General features: G+C 49.5%; 1 protein-coding gene and 1 non-coding gene across 5 annotated transcripts; both read right to left on the reverse strand.

Moving 5' to 3' along the window:
• Nucleotides 1–375: 375 nt before the first annotated feature.
• Nucleotides 376–19,738, reverse strand: NOCT (nocturnin). Of its 4 annotated transcripts, XM_037058511.1 has the most exons (5): nt 19,176–19,249; nt 15,406–15,461; nt 8,024–8,033; nt 3,187–3,447; nt 376–2,311 (listed from the first exon to the last, which is right to left on the reverse strand). In XM_037058511.1, the coding sequence occupies exons 4-5, from the start codon at nt 3,437–3,439 to the stop codon at nt 1,476–1,478; spliced, it is 1,089 nt and encodes a 362-aa protein (XP_036914406.1). In that variant the 5' UTR covers nt 3,440–3,447; nt 8,024–8,033; nt 15,406–15,461; nt 19,176–19,249; the 3' UTR covers nt 376–1,475. The 4 variants fall into 4 exon arrangements, with proteins under 4 accessions (XP_036914406.1, XP_036914402.1, XP_036914404.1 ...); XM_037058507.1 differs by lacking the exons at nt 8,024–8,033; nt 15,406–15,461 and having other exon boundaries at nt 19,176–19,738; XM_037058509.1 differs by lacking the exons at nt 8,024–8,033; nt 15,406–15,461; nt 19,176–19,249 and adding an exon at nt 11,929–12,944.
• On the reverse strand, nt 17,263–17,426 carry LOC118995614 (U1 spliceosomal RNA). Its single transcript, XR_005068324.1, has one exon. It is a non-coding gene; the product is annotated as a U1 spliceosomal RNA (small nuclear RNA).
• Nucleotides 19,739–21,079: the final 1,341 nt, after the last annotated feature.

The raw sequence follows: 21,079 nt of genomic DNA on the forward strand, positions 1-21,079 counted from the left end.
TCAGCAACCTGGGATTACTATTAGTCCCACTAAGATTTGAACCGAACGGTACAGACGTTCTTTCGGCTTGCTGTTGCTTTCCGGTCGCCCCAGGGTGTTCTGTATACAGTGTACTGACTTGTTTACGAAGTGGCTCCAATGTAGCACTTTGGGTGAACCACTTTGGGAGCTCTGGCCCTGACACTGAGAGGTGCCACACAAGCACAGCAAAGACGCCTCCAATGCGCAGCTCTAGGTCCGCCTTCGTCCACTTTAAAAAATGAAGATCTGTGTGCAGATGGGTAGTGTGGACCACCATGTTAACAGTATTAAAAGATCAAATCTATTGCAATTTTGGACTGGAAAAAAACAAAAACAAAACCAAATTTAAAAGTATTAGTTTTAAAAGACCATTTATTAATTTTAAATATACACAACTCATGGGTTAAAATATTTATCACTTTATTACCAACAGTTTTGGGTATTTTGTTTGGAAGGGGCTGTAGCTGTTAACTTTACCACCTTTTTCCCCCACAGTGAAAGAAAATTTCAGGTCACCTTTTTACATTATCTCTAGATGCTTTGACCACGTTCCCTGGTTATCTTAGGCAATTTCAATGATGGCCTCAAGGAGGTTTTCCTAGTTTCCCGTCTCTGAAAAGAAGGCCCCACTGACTTTCCCAGGCACCGCACATCACAGCTCCTGAGTGACCTGTTGTAAAAAGCTCATCCTGATACAAACAACAATGACATCGAGTGACTTCAGATGTATGCCAGTAGCATTCCAATGGGAAACTGTAAATGCACAACAGTGATTAAATAACAAAGACTGGCCATGGAATCACCTCAGGAAATGCAGTAATGGGGACATGGAGACTAGCAAGAATTGTGATGAACTTAACCAAGGAGAGCTGACATTGCCACTTAAAAAACAAACACAACCCCGGAACCTCCAGGCTACACAGTTCCTTCGTGCACTATTTTGTTAGACCTCAGGTGAAAACATCTTAAAGCCTTAAGAAAATTACTATAAATTATAACATGTTTTGCATGGTTTTAAAATGTTTATGCTACCTACAACTTACTAATTTTACACAAAGGTATAAAAAATAAATATTGCCATGCATATCTTGTTGACATTAAAACCTCAAATAAATTATTTGAAACACTGTCTAGAGAAATCACTCCTGCATACTTGTTAGTTTTGGAGGACTCAAGAAAGTATTTTCATATATAGCATCATCAAACTGAAAGCTTCAGAACAAGCCTAATGGATGCCCTTTATTGTAATGCTCAGGGAAAGAACACCATACAACCCGAAACTGGAGTGCAAACACCTTTTTGCTGCAGGTTTTAATGGAAAGGGTTTGTGAACTGGTGGGATTCCTTCCCAAGGGCATGCTGGAAAGACGGAGGGTGAAGTGAGAGGAACTGGGGGTCCTTCCTCAGGCCACCGAGGTTAAGACTCTTGTGATTAAAAAGGCACAGAGAAGCACTTATAAAAGATTGTTGGGTTCCTCATTAAAGCTGAAGTCACACACTAGAGACAGGTGGTCTGAAGGATAATGGAAGGACGGTAGCCGGTTGGGTCCAATCTGTTCCTCGGTGAGCAAGTCCAGAGCCGACCTCACACTCAGAGCGTGTTTCGAGTACCAGATGTAGTCCAGCGTGTGCCGGCACTCCCCTGAGGTCCGGATCTTCCAGGTGGTGTAGGGAGGCTCTGACTGGCCGTCGGCACTCAGCAGCTTGTAGGCGCTGCTCAGGTTCAGGCTGGAGGAAGCAAAGTGTCTGTAGACCTCCTCTGTGGGCTCAGCATTGAAGTCCCCGCAAACAATAAGAGGAATCTTGGCTCCTTGGGTAATGTTCTGCAGGTTCCGGAGAAGGTCGCAGCCTTGAGCCGATCGGAACTGCTCCCAGCCGGTGCGGGCTTTTAAGTGGGTGACGGCGATGCAGAGCTGCCTGCCGGACTCCTTGCACTCAAGGGTCTGTGCGATGGCCACCTGGTTGGTTTTCAGCATCATGGCCGTCAGCCTGATGTTGGCGCTGTGGAGTAGCTTGAACCGGTTCTGGAGGAAGAACAAGGCGCAGCCATCCGGCCCATTGTTATGTTCTACATCCAGGCAAGGTGACCAGGGCTTAGGGAAGAACGTGCCTTGATAGCCCAGTCTGCTGAGGAGTGGCTGGAAGGTGTCAAAATAGTGGTCCACCTCTTGGAGGCACAATATATCAGGCTGGTAGGCTAGGATTTCTTCCAGGATGAGACATTTCCTTTCTTCCCACTTGAGTGCTTCCAAAGGGCACTGTGCAAAGTTGTCTTTGCCTTCTCCGAGAGCTGAAATACAAAAGCCAGTCAGTCGTCAGCTACTACCGAATCATGACTCCTTAGTGTCTGGGGGGCCTCTCTGGGTTGGGTCTCACTCAAGCCCCTCTGGATGCTTCCTGCTCTAGATGCTTTGGGAGAGTCCCCTCTGCCTAAAACGCCCTCACCCACCAAGCCAAAGACCTCTTACCATCCAGATAAGACAAGCAACTGACTTTATTTTATATTAAAACTATTTCAAGGACATAATATTTTAAAGTTTTAATTGATCTTTGTAGTTCTAGGGGTCTGAACTATATCAGATGAAATAAATGTATTTAACTTGATATACTTGTTTCAATACTGACTATACTAAGCCTCCTGAATCAATAGAGGCACCGCTCTGAATGAATGACCCATTTCAAATGGGCAGCTTTTCCCACTTTCATATGAACATCTGGGAAAAAAAAGCTGGACCAAAGATCGGGAAGTCCCATTTCCCACAGAAAGTTCTGTGTTACCCATTCAGGAGATTCAGTTTCTCCCCTGCAAATGCTATGTTAGTGCTGTGGACTGAAAGTTGGAGACGACAAAGTTCTGAGGCTGATGAAAGACAGGGTCCTTTCTATTTTGCTGTGCTGGGAAGCAGATGGACTGTCATTGTACCTGGATGGCCCACAAACGTGGGAGCTAAGGAATCAATCTTGGGCTGCTGTATTCATTTTTAGTGAAAACCAAGGGACTAGCTTGTCTAACTCCCCCTTCTGGCAGCTCATGTTGCCCTTGTCACCCCAGCCTACACTCCATCTGCCCACACCCCTTCCCTCTATGGGGGACACGGGTGCACTGGGCGTGTGCAGAAGCAGAAAGCCAACTTAACTGCTCGGGCACAAAAGCACCAGGCATACCTTGGGCGAGGATGTTCCACTGCATGACCCTAATAGGTGGGTGGCTACTGGGGCAGTCTGTCCTCAGATCCACAAAGTCCCTCTGGAACCGGGGAGGGCGAGTGTGCAGCACTGCTCTGCATTCCTCAAGGAGCTCTTTAGGGTCTATGGGCTCCGGATGTTCCGGGTCAGGTGACTCCAAATACTGGGAGGCAGTGCTGCTGTTCAGCGTCTTGGTGAGAGCACTGTAGAGTCTGCTCGTGCCGTTTCCCATGGGACACGCTACACAGGAAAGGAAAGAAAGGCACAATTACACGCTCGGATCCTTGTCTGGCCTTTCTTCCATTTTCACCCAGCTCAACCAGAAGGTAAGCTACGGTCCACAGAAGCAAAGACCTGAGTGTAGGGCAGTGCTGCCCCTGGCACAGGTGGGTTAAAGGAGTTCCCAGGCTCTACCTTTCTACTAGGCTGGGAAGTTGAAATGCTACTGTGAAAACTGGTCTCAGAGCCCTGGCTGGGCATTGTCCCCTGAATGGAAAGGTTGCTGGTGTGACTTATGGCCGGGGAACATGTACGGGCAGCTAGTCTGTGTTCTCTCGCACATCGATGTTTCTTGCGCTCTCTTCCCCTCTCAATCAAAACTAAAATATTAAGAAGAAACTGGTCTCTGAGAACTAATATAGTTCTCTTAAGGTAAAAAATACCTTTATAAGTGAAAAGCAGATGCTCTTTATGACCTCTAACCTATGATTTGCCTTCATAATTTATAAACCCCAGTCTTAGGAAAGCATAGCTACAACGAAATCCCCACTCCTCTTTCTATATATTTAAGGCCAGTTTTGTAAAGAAGTACATGTTGGAAAGCCCGTGTGAACCCCGGAGAGGAGACTTGGAGCAGGCCCCTGCTCCAGCCTGTCACGGCCCCAGACTCCTCTGTTAGGAAAAGAAACGGCTGGATTAACCCATCTCCTGTTTCTCTTAGATGTTAACTGTAAAGCCGGGCTCTGGCTTTCTGCAGCGCTCTGTGCACCCCGCTGAGCAACACAGTCAATCTAGTATTAATTGCTGGATTTTTTTTTAAATTAGAAAAGGGATTTGGGGAGAGAAGCGGACGTGAGAGACAGCTGCCTTCATTTCTTGAGATCGTGGAGGGAGAAAGGGTGAGGAGAAGGCTGTCTTCTGTGCCTTTTCTAGTGCTTGCTTTTTATCCTAATTATAAACCACCAAGGACAGCAGAGCACAACCTTCAACTCATCAGCATGAGGGAAGTTGTACCTGTCACTTCACTTGTAAGCAGCTGATTGCTTTTAGGTCAAGCTTTCTTTCTCTTCACTACGGTGTAAAGTAGGGGCAAGTTTTACTTAGAATGACCTCAAAGATCCTGTGCAAGATGAACCTTGGAGTGGAGGAAAACCTGGCTTTCCCCACCACATCCATTCTTTGCCTTCTTTTGAAAGACACAATTTTCTGTATAAAAATACATTATTTGGCAGGCTGATGGACAATATTTGGGAACTAGCTGTCAATCAAATTCACTGTGGCAGGTCACAAAACCGAATTCAAATTATTTACCACCAAACATCCTTCAGACAGCAGGGTCAAGAAGCATGCGAGCATGCTTGCTCTCTCACTCCTTTTCATCAGCTCAAAGTAGCCCCCCGCTCCCCACAGTAAGAGCAGTAGGTTAGGGCAAAGAAACACATGCTAGTTTCTGCAGCATGCACGTACGTGAACATGCACCAGCCAATGAGATTTCTTTCTCACACACGTGCACATGCACAAGTACACACACACACACACCTGTTTCCAGACCGATTTGAACATACTGAGTTTTGTCTAATCAATCTGCTTGGCCTGTCTGAGTACATGGGTCCAAAGGAAGAGATTTTCTTCTTGGCTGGCAGTGTAACTTTGAAAATCTTTTTCTGTACTTTTTAAAGATGTTATTTATTTTTAGAGAGAGGGGAAGATAAGCAGAAAGAGGGAGAGAAACATCAATGTGTGGTTGCCTCTCCTGTACCGAGTACAGGGGAGACCAGGCCCACAACCCAGGCATGTGCCCGGACTGGGAACGGAACTGGCAACCCTTTGGTTCACAATCTGTGCTCAATCCACTGAGCTACACCAGCCAGGGTTGTGCTTTTTTTTTTTTAAAGAAGTTAAAAGTCCTACTGGTTTCTCAAGTGTGGTCTCCAGATCAGCATCAGCGTCACCTCGACTGCAGGCCCACGTGACGGCATCACAGCAACCCCCGGGACAGAGCGGGGTGTCATATCTGAAACGGCGATACCTGCCGTGTGTGGGGCTCTAGGAACTACAACTAGCCCAGCGCAGCTCAGTTTCCACAGGATTGTTCCATGTCCTGCCGACGACACGCATCTGCCAGCTGAGTTCCGAGGTGGCTACTGGGATGAGATGCAAGTATGTGAACACAAAACAGAGGGTACGTGTCCAATGGGAGTCCAACGTTTGAGGGGTCCTGTGAGGCCAGAAAAACTACCCTGAACCACACTTCCTTCCAAAACTTAGAAAAACCCTCAGATAAAGACACAGACATGCCCAGAAATGAAATCAAATCCAAATGAGCTGAAGGTCACTAGGAAAATGGGGAGTATGGCCTAAATCAAAATTGCAGAACTCAGAAATGAGGAGATAAAAAAGCATTTGAGAGTGGTGAATATTATATGCCTATTTTAATTGAAGGAGATCCAACACATGAATAACAGGAGTTCTTATAATAAGACCAATGCATGGAAATAAAACACTGGAAAGTATAAGTCAAAGACAGTGTAAGAGGACAGAGTGCTAATCATGCAGGATGAATTAAGCAGTGGAATTCCAATACAGACCACAGTAACTAGAGTTAATAAGACTGTACTGTGCATTGGAAATAATCTCGGAGAGTAAACCTTAGTGACCTCACCACACACACACGCACACGGTAACTGTGAGAAGGCAGACACGTTAATCAGCATGATTGAGGTATTCGTTTCACAATGTATATGCATATCAAAATATCACTGGTACATCATAAACATGTAATTTTTATGTGTTAATTATGCCTCAATAAAGCTGGGAAAATCTAATGATTTAAAAAATTATAAGGTTAAAAAAATGTATCATGTATATTTCCAAACACCAACACATAAAGCTTTGTCTTTGTTATTCTAAAAAAGAAAAAGATAAAAAGAGCTTGAAAAACAGAACAAGACTTGAAATTACACATTGAAATAACACACCACATACCTGAAAATACCACCCCAGACTGACCAACACCAACTGGACTGTAAAGGAAAAGAGAAAAAAGTCCCTTGGGCATCTAGGCGAGAACAGCAAGCAACTTACAAGGAGAATAACACTTGGCTCATCTCTGTGTGACCCAGCAAGAAGGACGCCTTGTTAAAACACACACACACACACACACACACACAGTGTGTCAGGGTTATTTGTGGTCTGAGCCTCAATGTTACTGTCGAGCCCTTTTCAAGAAAGTTTTGCCCGCCCTCCCCACCCCGCAACCACAGGACAAGCTTCAGACCGAAATGACCAGAGACACCGATACACAAACTGCTGGTGCTCGTTCAACATACAGCTACGTAGAAATTCAAATCCTAATGAGTTAGAGGGAGAGTACAATACAAGATGGCCTCATGATCCGACGATGAACTTACACAGATTTAGTGCAACCAAAAAAAGGTGTGTGTGTGTGAAAAGCAGGAGCCAGAATGAGAAAGCATATCCAATTAATTTTTTAAATGTTTCAGTAATTGCAATTACTAATAGTGGTATTAGTGCCATTGTTCTGAGACTGTTGTGTGGGTATGAGATGAAGCAAACTGGACATTCTAATTTCATCACTCATAGTCTTTGTGTGTGTGTGTGTATGTGTGTGTGTGTGTTTGGAAATGCATTTCTAGGCTATTAACTGTAACACAAGAAAAACATCCTTGTGAAAGCCAGCTCACTTTGGACAGGCAGAGGACTATGAAATCTGATCATCCACCTTATTTGTGACTTGGTCTCTGAAGGACTTTTGGTGGTTTTCAAACATTAAATTCACCCTCAAGAGACAAAGCTTTGCAGCAACAAAGAGGAAGGCAGCACTGCAGCAGGGCGGAGCAGTGAGGCCCCAAGGCGGGGGCTCGGCCGGCTCACGCCCCGGTGCTGCGTGCGGCCCGGGAGAACTGCGTGCCAGGCTCTAAAACAAGGGCCTGTTCCGTGATCGTACTTTCTCATTTGGGGTGTGTGTCCAGTTAGAAGGGGCGGCAACTCCCAAACAACCTACTTCCTGTTCTCACTACAGACACATATTTCTATTCAGAAAACCTATAGGCACCACTCAGAATGACTTATCCTCTCATTCTTGAGATCTAGAATAGACAATTTCCATCAGGCCTGATAACAGCATTCAGGCATGGGATGCACTGAAAAGGCCTCACCTTTACCCCTTGTCTCTCTGCAGACTCATTTACCTGGGAAAGATGTCGTCAGGCTACATTTTGAATTGGAGACTGGGCAGGGGAGAATCGTTAGGAGGTGTCTCCTGCAGTCCTGTCTCTGTTCCTTTGATCTCCCAGGAAAACCAAAGATGGTCCCTTGATGGACTGCAAACCAGATTATTTAGACAAAGTGGCCTGGGACACACTGAAGTATCTGGGAAGCTGATGAATCAATCAGCCTGTTGCACAGTGAGCAGGAAATTAGGACAGAGAAACCCAGGTGGCCCTGGGAGAGGTTTCCACAAGTCTCACTGGTCCTCCTCAACCCCACACCGGACAACCGCAGGCCTCGTGGCCAGGCTCTGCCCCACTGTGCAGTTTATGCCTGTCTGTGAGCTGATCCTCTGGGCGATGGTCACTGGCAAAACTCTAATCTTAACCTAATCTCACAGTCCTCAGGGATCATCTGTCCCTGGTGTGTACATTTCCTATTCTCGCTTCCCTGTTACCTGAGATTTGGGGAAGGCATTTCCTATCAGTAAACACGTGCTGAACTTGTCCCTCAGGGAGTTACATGTTTGGGGGAAGACTAGTAGACAGGAACTAGGGAGAGAAAAACCGAGGGTGCGCTTTGGAACAGGCTAGGGCCCAATAGGGTCGAAGCAGTCAGAATGGGTAAGAGCACCAAAAAGGCCAGCAAACCCCTGCATACACACACACACAGCAGACACCAGACACCACTCCAACCCACTGGAGATACAGCAGTAAACAGACTAAACTGTCTGCCCTCATGGAGCGTGTGTTGGAGTGGGGATAGATGAAAGGACAGACATAATTTGTCACATGGTAAAAGTGCTATGGAGTAACACCCAGGAGGAAGCGCCAGTGGGGAGTGCCACTGAGGAGGAAGTTGTGAGTTTATACAGGATGCTCAGTGGGGCCTCACAGATGGGCGGGACTTGACCTGAGGCCTGATGTGGTGGGGAAATTGGGAAGTCTCGAGTAGAGCCAGTGGAAGGACACTCGGCAGAGGACAGCAGATGCAAGAGCCCTGTGAAAGGAGCGGGCGTGGCAAGGCTGATGACCGTCCAGGGGACCAGAGTGACTTCCAGAATGACCAGCAGATGAAGACGGGAGGGCAGGGAGGTGGACTGAGTAGGGCCAGACAGGCCGCTCTCAGGACTTGAGCCTTTACCTGATGGGAAGCCACGGAGAAGTCCAGGCAGGAGTGAGAATCTGATTTACACTCAAAGAAAGTCTCAATTGCTGATGCATTAAAAATACACTCTCCCGTCAGGAAATAGGGCGGACACAGGAAACCCATTAGAGGACAATTGTAACAACTCAGGTAAAGAGATGGATGGCTTGGATTAGTGGTGACCAAGTGTCTGGATTCTGAATCAGTATAAATGGGAGCCAGCAAGTTCGGTGGGTGAGGTGGACGTGACCTATGAGGGGTCATCAAAAGGCCTCCAAGAAGTTGCCAAGCCTCATTAGGAAGATTGGGTGGGTTTGCAGAAAACAGGAGTTTGGGCACCAGATAGGACTGGTGTTCAGGAGACAGGCACAAACCACAAATAAAGGCTAGATCTTCGTGGATGGAGGAGACTACAGCGGGAGGAGGAGACAACGGGTGGGTGGGGCAGGACGGCCAGGCCAGAGGCAGGAGACAAGTCAGGAGAGTCTGCTCTTCCTGGAAACCCCATCAAGGAAGAGTTTCATCGGCGTGGTGGTCACCTCCTGTGTCCAGTGCTGCCGGACAGACCAAGGAAAAGGAAGACTGGGAACAGGTCTGGATTTGGTAATGTGGCAAACGCTGGTGACTTTGACAGGAGCGATTTCTGAGTTTCGGTGGAGCTGTGGGGATGGGGAACGAGGACGAGAGAAGTCACTCGCAGAAAAGCTGCCTCCAAGGGAGGGAGATGGGGTAGTGGCTGGGGATGAGGCGAGAGTGTTCCTTTGAGAGGCCATTTTGCCCTGTTTGCAGACAGGGCTGGTGCAGGGGACGCCCCCCCCCCCAGCAGGACTTCAGCAGGAAGATGCTGACAAATCCTCTCCCCAAGAGGGAAGTATAAACCTGGACAGACCTGTCAAGACGGACTCCTTCAGTGCTCTGGACAAAGGCATGGAACGGACTGGGAAGCTTTGCTCCTGAAGGCCAGGAACTTCGGGTAAGAACAGGGCTGCTCTGTGCCCCCCTACACGCCCTGCCACGTGACAAGTCCAACTAGGGCAGCAAAGGTAGTGAATTATTAAGTTAAAACCTTCCCACCAAGAAAACCCAGGCTGCGATGGCTTCACTGGTGGCCTACCCAATACTTAAATAAGAAACAATACTAACCCTTCACAAACTCCTGTGTATTGCTTCCCATCTACTGCCACTCTGGAAGGCAACTTGGCAGTTTTTAAAAATGTAGACACAGATTTAACATACGACCTAGAATCATGCCCCTAGGTATTTACCCAAGTGAACTGGAAAATTAGGTGCATGAAAAACTGTATATGCAAATGTTTATTAGCAGTTTTGTTAATAATTGCCAAAATTATCAGCAAGCAAGATGCCCTTCACCATGCGAACAGATAACCGACATCCATGCAATGTAGCACAAAGCAGCAATAAACAGCAGCAAGCTGCAGACTTGCGGGATTCACCCCTGTGACAAGGGCGAATCTCAAATGCATTTTGTGGAGTGGAAGAAGCCAGACTCTAAAAATTATACATTGCATGAACCCGGTCAGGTTACGGGGGAAAGGAGCGTCTGATACAGGGAACTTTTAGGGTGACGGGACCACTTGGTACAGTACTGTGTGGTGGATGCACGACTCTCTACATTCGTCAAAACAGAACTTTCCACCCATCACAATGAATACGCTTTAATGTGTGCAAATTTAACGTACGTACCAGGAGGTGCAGGGATCTCAGGAGGGAATAACTACAAGCGACCACTGTAAAGACTTTACTGACTGTGGTTACAATGTTAACATGGCACCGAAGCCCAGCCCCACTGAACTGCAGTAAGGCCTTCACTCAAGTGTGAAAGCAAAAGGAAGCTGAAGACCATGGGGCACCTTCCTCGGCCTCTCCCATTCTAGGAGTTATGCTAATTGATGCTGACAACTATGGAATGCTTAATCCGTGCACCATTCGCAAATTCTGCTTTGCTTTGAGTATTTTCAACTAATTGTCACAATCCTGGGAGGCAGCTACTCTTATTATGCCTATGCCTCTCAAGTAACTTAGTAAATAAGTCTCTTTGTCTTTCACCTGGTCTTAAAAAATAACATGACTTTTTCTTTGAGAGTATCAACCATTAAAAAAATTCTTCTCACACATGAAGACGTGTCCAATTCCAATATTTCAAGCCATTCTACTGACGTTTTTATGCCTTAGTAAGGGGCTGTTATTCTGGGTTTCAGAAAGCTTGTCAAAGCTTCAACATAGCTCAATGCAGAAAGCTGACTTCCTGAGGTGAGCTAGCCACAAACAATTCATCAGGCGGGAATTGAGATAGTGAAAACTACAAAATCTGATAAAACCTCTGCTTGGCACTCACACTGGCTTCGAGGTCCAATTTTTTATGAGTCTGTATATTTTCTGTTACATCCCATATTGTATTTGGTTTTTGCCCCAAATTCTTTCCCCCCTGCTTGAGCCACTTCAAGTAGAACTATCAGCCATCCTTTTCGGTGATACACGTTACGTAATTTATATAGATCAACAGGCGGATCAAAACAGCTTTATTTCTCATCCCTAGCAGTCCACTTGGCAACCCCACCTCCATCCCTTGCCTTTTCCCAATTCTGTGCGCATATTTCCACCTACGTGAGAACTGGACGCCTTCACCCTGGGCAGTATCATCAACGCCTCCCTGCTCTTTCAGTTTACAAGAATAAACAACCCCTTACCCTCGCAACAGCCTGGAAACACATGCCGGAGGAGTCAGGTTTTCTAGAACACGCGTGACTCTTCGCATCGCCCACCACTACATCTAAAGCAAAAGCAGCCCACAAGGCAAGCTCTGGAGGAGTGCCCACCGCCAGCAATGGGAAGGAGCGGGGTGTGAGGATGAGAAAGCCGGCTGGCCGGTCGACACGCCAACCGATGCCCCGCCCCGCCCGGCGGTCCGACCGCACGGGGCAATCACGGCAGAGGGGCGCCTCGCCTGCCCGAGACCGACCCTTCCCGAGCCCACCCCACCATTCCGTCTCCGCACGCCTTCTCTCACCCTGGGCCCGAGCTTAGCCACCCGAACTGGCGACTTGGCAAGACCGCAAGACAAAACACCAAACACTCGGCAGAAAGCAAGGTTATCTGGGTACACACCTGGGAAGCCGCAGAGCTCACCAACCTCGGGCCCAAAGAAAGCTTGACCAGTAAAGTGCTCCCAAACTGGAAAGGACAGACGTCACAGGAAGGCGCCACTCAAAGAGCGAGCCTGTGCTGCCACCTGGCGGCCACGTGCTGAGCCACCGCAGCGAGCGCTCCTCTAGCCGCTCATTAGTTTCAGGAGGCTCCTTGGGGTCGTAGGTTCCTGGGTCAGCAGGACCACCTTCGAGACGAACCAAGCGACCATTTTCACAGGATAACCACTGACACAGAACAGCCTAGACATGGAATGAGCGGTGCCTTTACTTAAAACGCATTGCCCCCCACCTGCACAGCTTTAAGGCTCAACCCCAGGTCCCCCTTCTTACACCTGGCGGGCTTCTCTTACTTAAACTGTTCTTCATACTTGAACAACAATCCCTGCCCTTGACTCACTAGACTGTAAGCTCCCCGAGGGCAGGGGCTGTGTCTGCCTTGCTCACCCAGCTCAGGGCTTTATTTTGCCACTGAGTGTGGGGCTGTGTAGTGCAGTAACTCCTGGACCCCAGAGACTGGACTCTAAGAGCCAATTTTGGAAGATACTCTTTTCTGGTAAAGGTCAGATATTCAGTCAGTCAGCATGCATGCTCAATGGCTGAAGCCTCGACTTTTCTCGGTAAGATCAGGCTACAATTCTTGAGGCAAAACATTCAGACATGTGACTCCAGTTAGGCCCTCTGGTTTTAAATTCTAGCTCCTGCTTTTACTAATAGAATTCCGAGCAACGTATTCACCTCCCTGTGACTCAGTTTCTTCACCCGGGGACCTGTGTGGCCCACTTCAAGGGCTGCTGTGAGGATCCAGTTGAACCAGCCACACCCAGCACATCCCACTCTGCTCCATTCAGTGACGCTCACTTTCTGGGCTTAGGGAGAAGGCTGCTGCCACCCAGCAGCCCAGTGAGAGCCACACCACTGCCCTGTACTTTCGCTGCTGCCCCAGCAACCCCGCCGAGGACGCCGTGTTCACAGACGTGGCTGCCGAGGCCCGGACTGCACAGTCTTCTCAGGATTGCATAACCAGCGAAGGCCTGGCGCTGGGGAAGGCGGCCTGTACCTGGATTGTGCACCAGGCATTGCTGATGTTCTGGGTCAGGACGACTTTGGTGGGCCTGGCCAGGGGCCCACACAGGAGCAAACAGAGGTCGGATTCCACCGCCCTCCTCCCAGGGACATCACTGCCCGCGCAGCACACACGTCAGCACAGCTCAAAGTGCACAAGCAGTGTGAGGCCCCGCGTGGTCCTGCTGGAGATATCAAGTGAAGGTCATGACTCTCACTCTAATGTGGCTAAAAATACGAGCACCTAGACACGGTGACAATCCCAGCGACCTTTTGTCGCTGGGTAGCAGTCACAGAACAGAGGCGACCGTCAAAGTGTGTTCCAGTCATGCCAGATTCACCTAGAAAATGTCACCAAGGAAGCAGAAATCCCTCCACGAGAAAAGCCTGGCTCAGAATGCACAGTTGGTGCCCTGCTGTTAGCTGGCTGGCCCACCATGCTCACTCGCTGGCTTTTCCAGCCCAGTCACGCTCTGATGTGGAGTGTGGAGGCAGACACCGGGGGAGGCTGGTGGGACAACCTCTCTGCACTCAGATCTGGGGTCGGTGTTGGGACATGATGCCCCGCCACTGACATTCCCGGGACGCAAGGAGATGGTCCGTTCTACAAGTGCAGATGGGAATGGACAGCTGGGCAGAGCCAGCTGCAGACAGCACAGGGGTCCCCCTCCAGATCAGGGGCCCACAGCCCTGCCCGGGGCTGCTGCTGCCTGCAAGTTTCCGCTTTTAAACAGCTGGTGGAAAAAATCCTAAGAACAACAGAATTTCATGAGGCGGTAATTCCATGAAATTCAAATTCCAGGTTCCAGCAAGGAAGCCGCTGTAGCATCTGCGGCCTGCACTGCAATGGCAGGGCCCAGAGGCTGTGGCAGACAGACTGTGGCCTGCACTGTCTACCAGCTACCAAAGGCAAATCAAACGTGGTTCTTCCGAAGGGCGCGCCAGAAACAGTGAGCTGGGTCAGCGGAGACAGAGGGTGGGAGAAGCTGAGGGGCGAGTGTGAGGACAAGTCCTTCAAGAGTGACATCTGAATCAGCTGCCCGGTGACGCCACTTCTCTCTCACAGGCGGGAGGAGGCAGGGGTGGCTTCCGCCTGCTGCCCAGGACCGGACACTGCTTCTGAGGCAGTGGGCGGCGTGCCCGGGGAGGGCCCCCACCCCACAGGGAGTCCCTCCCACTGTGGGAAGATCCAGGAGCTAACTCTGGATCTCAGGGATATTTCTGCAGGGGAGTGCAGATGGGAATGGACAGCTGGGCAGAGCCAGCTGCAGACAGCACAGGGGTCCCCCTCCAGATCAGGGGCCCACAGCCCTGCCCGGGGCTGCTGCTGCCTGCAAGTTTCCGCTTTTAAACAGCTGGTGGAAAAAATCCTAAGAACAACAGAATTTCATGAGGCGGTAATTCCATGAAATTCAAATTCCAGGTTCCAGCAAGGAAGCCGCTGTAGCATCTGCGGCCTGCACTGCAATGGCAGGGCCCAGAGGCTGTGGCAGACAGACTGTGGCCTGCACTGTCTACCAGCTACCAAAGGCAAATCAAACGTGGTTCTTCCGAAGGGCGCGCCAGAAACAGTGAGCTGGGTCAGCGGAGACAGAGGGTGGGAGAAGCTGAGGGGCGAGTGTGAGGACAAGTCCTTCAAGAGTGACATCTGAATCAGCTGCCCGGTGACACCACTTCTCTCTCACAGGCGGGAGGAGGCAGGGGTGGCTTCCGCCTGCTGCCCAGGACCGGACACTGCTTCTGAGGCAGTGGGCGGTGTGCCCGGGGAGGGCCCCCACCCCACGGGGAGTCCCTCCCACTGTGGGAAGATCCAGGAGCTAACTCTGGATCTCAGGGATATTTCTGCAGGGGAGCGAGGATTTACACAGGTGAGAGGACACATCAAGAGGCCCTCTTGCTCGGGCCAAGGTGGTGGTAACCAGTGGGCGCCTCTCTGGCCCCCTCTCCAGCGCTGTAGGGGGGGCCTGGCTGTCCACCCTCCGCCTCACCTCTCCCCTTTAGCAGAGACCCGAGGGAGAAACAGGCACGTGTCTCTCTACCTATTGAAAACTACAGGAGAATGTTATGGACACCCAGCAAGAACTGGCTTCTAAGAAGAAAGAATCAGAGAACTGGAAAATGTCTGGTGTTTAAAATGGCAGCAAAATAGGAACATTCAGGAAATCTCACATGATAAAGAAGAAATAGACATTAAAAAAGAGAGAAGAGACACAGGCCAGGTCCACGAGGCCAACCACCTGGGTGGCACAAGTGAGGAACATGAGAATGGCGGGGTGCCCCGAGATTGAAGGGCTCCCGGGTGCTGAGGCATCTGTCCTGATGGAACCGTGCAACGCCAGGAATGGGGAAAACCCTCTAAGCGTCTAGAGATAACGTTTAAAGTTCTGAGGAAAAAAGGTTTCTAGTAATGGGCATGTGTTACTTTTGTAACTGAAAAAATTTTATTTAAAAAAACCATGAAAGGTTCATTGTACAATACATCTCAGCCAATCTCTAAGGCCTGACCTATCATTCAAAAGATGGTGTCTTCCCTCCACCGCCCTCAGTGATGGTTAACGTCTGTGAAAGCAAAGCATCAAATGGAAACAGGAAAGCCATTCCAGGCAAGGCATCCTCAGCATCTGCAAAGTGCTCTACCCTGCACCCCTTGCAGCATGAGGCGCGCCGGGCCACGAGCACAGCTGCAGACTGACCGAGGGCCCTGCCCACAGGGAGTTAGGGGAAGGCAAGCAAAGGGGGAGGAAGACTGCGGCGGCGGGAGAGGGTGGGACAGGCCTGCGACGCTGCCCAGACACCCTGCTGCAGTCATTTTGTGCTGAAAACTCGGCTGCCTGCACCTTGCATGCACTCGCCTTCAAGGGACATCTCATAGAAAAAGGAAACTTCATAGCAAAAAACTTCTAGTGGGCATCTAAGCATTTCGTAAAACATGTCCGCCTGGGCTGTCGGTCAGTGGCTGCCCACAGGCTGCCCCTGCGTCGCCGGCTGCTTAGGCCCTACCTGCAGATCCGCACATTCAGAAGATCTGGGTGGGCCCCTCTGATTTTCTGACAGCGGAAGGAGAAAAAGGGACTTTACAGAACCATTCAACTCTGACGGTAAAGGCTTTCTGTCGCTCGCTTTCTCCCGGGTGCTTCTCCCTGCACCCCTGCCAAGGACCCGTGGTGGCTGGTGTGTTTCAGGTGTCGCTCTGAGACCAGGTAGAGACAGCAAGACGGGGGCTCAGATTTTCAGTTGAGGCCTCATGCCTTCCTGTGGCCGTGCTGACTTCCCCTGCTCTAAAAAATAGTTCGACACTTGTGGATCCCTTGATTATCAATGGATCTTATTTTCTTCCAGGTGAAGACCGGTGTTAAGAGACAGCACACCAGGTTACATGCTTCACGAATGTTTATGCACGTGCGTGTTGAATGTGACCCTGGAACCCGTGGTCATTAACTGGAGAGCCCCCAGGCGTTCACTGCAGTCAAACCCCTGCCATCGAATGCTCTGGGAAACGACTCCTCTGTTCTCCCACGGAGAGGGCAGTGCATTCCTGCAGAAGCTTGGTGATTACAAGCCTCCCCTTTCTCCTCTCCCCTGAGCAGGTAAGAACGCACTAAATAAAGCCGGCTCAAGTGAGCTGGTGTTGTCTCTGAGAATCATACTAAGGAAAAAGCGGCAGAGAACAGGAATTTGGCCAACTCTCCACTATCCGAGGAGGAAGGACCCAAGGACAGTGTTACATAAACCAGGCTGTCAATTCTGATAGCCTAGCATTTGATGGCGCCAAAGGGACTGTACTGGTCTTGCCACTGACCTCTAACTGCCAAGGGGCTTACTCCAGGAAGGAGCTGATCTTGGAATGGGGCCTCATGACCCCACCCCCAGGGCTCCCTGGAGAGAAGAGTAGCTCTCAGCTCCCTCAGGCTTTTCCTGCCACATCTACACTTTGGGGCATGTAAGAATAACCTGTAGTTTTATTATGGCTGTTATTTTGTTAAGTAATGAGGAATCTGGAGCCCAGAGGTAACGGTTCTGTTCGACAGACCCGCACACAGTAGGCTCCTCAAGAGCACCCAATGCTGGTTTGAAGAGCACGTTGCAAGGTGCCTCTTCCCTCGCCCTGCAGCATCCATGCCTCATCCAGTCCCCTTCGCTCTGAGCTTTTCCCAAACAAAATGATTCCGTCTCTGCCAATCCTAACCATGCTTCCAGGCCCAGGTCAAATGCAATCCGCCCAGACCCCTGCCAGGGGGAAGCACCATGATGCAATCCCCGACTACCACAAACTGGCGGTCAAGTTCCCACATCTGGGGAACTTGCAGGGATCAGCACATTCTGAGCAAAATAGGTAAGCCCCACCCTGGTTAAGGCACCTTCCTGATCCTGATGGCTCCCCCCTCAGGTAAGTATGCAACACACTCCTGGAGCAGAAAGATGTCTCCAACACCCTTGTGTCAACATTTTCCTCTGAGAAGAAAAGGTGTTAATCTCATCAATTACTTCTTTCTGCAAATTTCATCTGTCTTACTGGGCAACAAAATCCTTAAAGGCAGACTTAGGCTCCCATTCTTTTACCTCCTATAATACAGGGTCCAGCAGAAGTAACGCCTGCTTGAGTGTGGTTGGCAGGGTAATAATATGGGTGTAATAATTTATAGTTTTAATTTGAACATTAAATTAAATGCTCCTACAATGTTACATGGTGTGCTTGCGTGTGATATTATGTTATAGAATTACATGCTTACGATTTTGTAAGACTTTGTAATATAAAAGCTCCTACAGTTCGAGAGGCCTCTGGTAGACTTCAGGAATGAATGTGTGGTCACACAAGGAGTCAGTCAATGTTCTAATAAGCAGATGAAGCTAAAATTGCACAGAAACAGGAAAATTGCCTAAATTTTATAGTTAACTGTCTACAGTACTTTAAGGACCACAATGATTTCTTTATCTGTGAAACTAGGGGGTTTCAGAGGACTTCTTGCAGGTTTTCTTTTACTTCTCCCACCTCGAACCTAACAATTTTCCTCTGGAAAATTTCCAGCAAGAAAAAACACTTCATATAAAGTGGTGCCCATTCTAACAGTTATTTCACCATGTGCCAAATTTCCATAGAACTGGGGGGGGAACACCTGAATGACTGTCAAGTTCACCCTTCCTAAAGGACAACCCAGAGTTTGGAGTCTCATTACCAGTTTCACATCCTCATTTTAAAACCAGCCTCTGCCTAACATATGCCAAACAATCGAACAGAGTTTCAAGTCTTGGCTTCCATCGCATTTTGGATGATCATTTTCATTAATTAAAGAAAGTCACATTGAACATATTGTCTCATTTGTCCTCCTCGTACTACTCCAAAACTTTAGGAGTGAAATGTAAGTATCTGTAACAGCGGATGGTCACACAAACAGCCACAGCCTCACTGGTGCACAAGCAAAATACACTTTTCAGTGTGGTGAAGCCACTGCCAGTTTGAAAGGGACACTTTCTCATCTTAAAAGTATGGTTAATTTGTATGTAATTTGTGGTCACAGAAATGTGTCCTCAGGCAGAAACCGAGGTGGCAAAAAAGGGAAAGTGGAAGGTATGTGAGGTATAAAATTGGCTCCTGGAGAAGACATCACCTTTACAAGAACTTAACCCAGGTGTGTAGGACACAAGATGACCTAAGTATTGAGAATTGGAAGGCTCCCCTCGCAAAAAAAAAAAAAAAAAAAAAAAAAAAAAACCAAACAAACAAAAAACCCCAAATAAATGTAAGACGAATCATTGTGTGTTAGAACATCTTGTTAACATACTTTAAAAGAAAAAAGCAGAATATCAAAGCCATGAAAGCCACACAGTCAAATAAATGTAACTTTCAATGGTATTTTTTTCCATAAAATATCCATAATTAGAACAATGAGAACTAAAACCAATACGAATAATTTTCGGCCTCGGAAAGGGGGAAATTTAACGTAGGTCCAGGAGAGAAATATTGAAGGCCCGGCACCCAAGGATCCAGCACAAGGAACCTGAACACAATGTTGCAGGTGCAAGCCCCAGACGATGAAGAGGAGGGAGGGCGTGCGGCCGCTTCCCCGCCCGCCCCGCCGCCCGGCTCCCATTCATTCTGCGACGTCTGCAGGCGGCGTCCTCCGCCCGGAACCGCTGAGCACTCACCTGCGCCGGAACGCGGCGCCCGCGCGTCCGAGGCCGCCGCCAGGAGCCGGGGGGAAGCGGGGCGCCGGGTGGCCGCCGGCGGAGAGGACTGGCAGCGCCGGCCGGAGCCCGGGCCGGGCCGGCGGCGCAGGCCGGGCGCTTCCCTCTGCAGCAGGGCGGAGCAGAGCCGCCACGAGCTCTGAAACATGCCGGGCGCCGCTGCCACAACCGCCGCGGCCCCTCGCGCGCCCGAGGGGCAGAGCACAGCCGAGGCGGGGGAAGCAGACTCTCGGGGACGCCCGAGCGGAGGTTCCCGGGCTCCTTCTCGCCTAGCTCGGACCCTGGGAGGAGTCGAGCCCGAAGGGCAGGCTGGAGCACAGCGGCTGCTCCGGCAGCTGAGGCTCTGCGGGCTGTGGCCGTCCAGACCCAGAAGACACCCGGTGAGCGCGGCGTCAGACAAAGCGGGCGCTACCAAGCGGGGACTGGAGGGGGAACTAGTGGGGCCGGGCCCTAACTCGGCAAGACTAGGTTCCAAGAACCGGGGTGATTCTGTTTCAGAAGGAAAGATATCGTAAGATGGTGGTGGAGGGGATGCTGCAGGAGGCCTAAGGGAACTGATGACCGAGGGAGCGGTTTTAAAGACAAGATCCTCCCCCCTCCGCTGGCTGGAATGGAAACGCCCATGGGCGGGGAGTCCCTGGTCTTCGCCAGGGCTCTGGCACACGTGTGCGTGCGAGTGGGAAACAGCATCATCGGTTTGTGCGTGTGCGTGTGAGTGTGTGAATACAGTAAAGGGCGTCAGCGCCCGACTCTTTCGGCGGAATATTTTCCGTTAAACGGAATTGATCATGATAAAGCCCTGGCTGTGTGCGTGGGCGATGGTAAATGTGACAGTGACCCTGTCCTCGAGAATGGCTTACTCAGGCAAACGGCCCGAAGTTCTTAGGGGAAATCAGACCACAAGGCTCTACAAGGGAGATTAAGATCGGGGTGCAGGATGCCTCAAGTTTGGCATGGGGGTTATAACGGGCTTGGAGTTTCTAGAAGGCTCATAAGAAGAGTTGGCATTTGAGCGGGGCTAGAACGTGGAGGTCTGGAGTTTACACGCCTGGAATTTGGGAGGAGAGTGGTGGTGATTTATACAGGAACAAAAGAAAGAAGCAGAAAGCTCTGGGCGTGTTTAGGGAAACAACTTTTAGCCTTCCCTGTAAGAGGGAAGCTAGAGTAAGAAGGACACGTGGGTAGGTTACACTGTAGAAGGCAGAGATTATACATAGTACACTTAATTTGGTTCAAAATAGTGAGCTGCTCTGTTTTGTGAGTTGAGCAAGGATGTGATTAGGGCCCTGCTTTAATTGGGGGGCAAGTATCTCTGGCGCATGAAAAGAAGAGTAGAGCCGCGGAGATGAAAGATTCTAGACGTGCTTCTGGTACTGAGAAAGAATGGATGGAAGAAACAGATCGGGCAGGAAATGATGACTAACCAGGAATGAGGGTGGGTGAGGGGCAGGGAACCCAAGACTGGGTACCTTTCTGAGTGACGTATGAGCTATATACATTTTCTTGTTGGTTATCCCACAATTTTGCCGATTCTCCTATTTTTTTCACACCTGGGTTCTATGGAAAATAACCTCACAGGGTGATCTGGTCATAAATGCCTTACTTGGCAGGTCAGGGCGAGTAGTCAGGTCCCAGGCGCGTCACTTTTTAGTAACAGGTTTGTTTACCTTTGCCTTAAGCCAGCTCTGTTCATTGTTCCCATGAACCTAGGCCAGCACACCTTTGCAGTAAATCATAACCTCCTTTAGGAGGGCACATAATCTTGTTAACTCTCCTGGGATCCCACCCCTGCTTCGCCCCTACCCCCCTCTAGAATTTCAAACGCGTAAGAGAACCTGCAAAACTGTTATGCTCTGAAGCATTTG

The sequence above is a fragment of the Sturnira hondurensis genome, unplaced genomic scaffold, assembly GCF_014824575.4.
Source record: "Sturnira hondurensis isolate 20B ecotype Veracruz unplaced genomic scaffold, ASM1482457v3 Scaffold0010128, whole genome shotgun sequence".
Classification (NCBI taxonomy): domain Eukaryota; kingdom Metazoa; phylum Chordata; class Mammalia; order Chiroptera; family Phyllostomidae; genus Sturnira; species Sturnira hondurensis.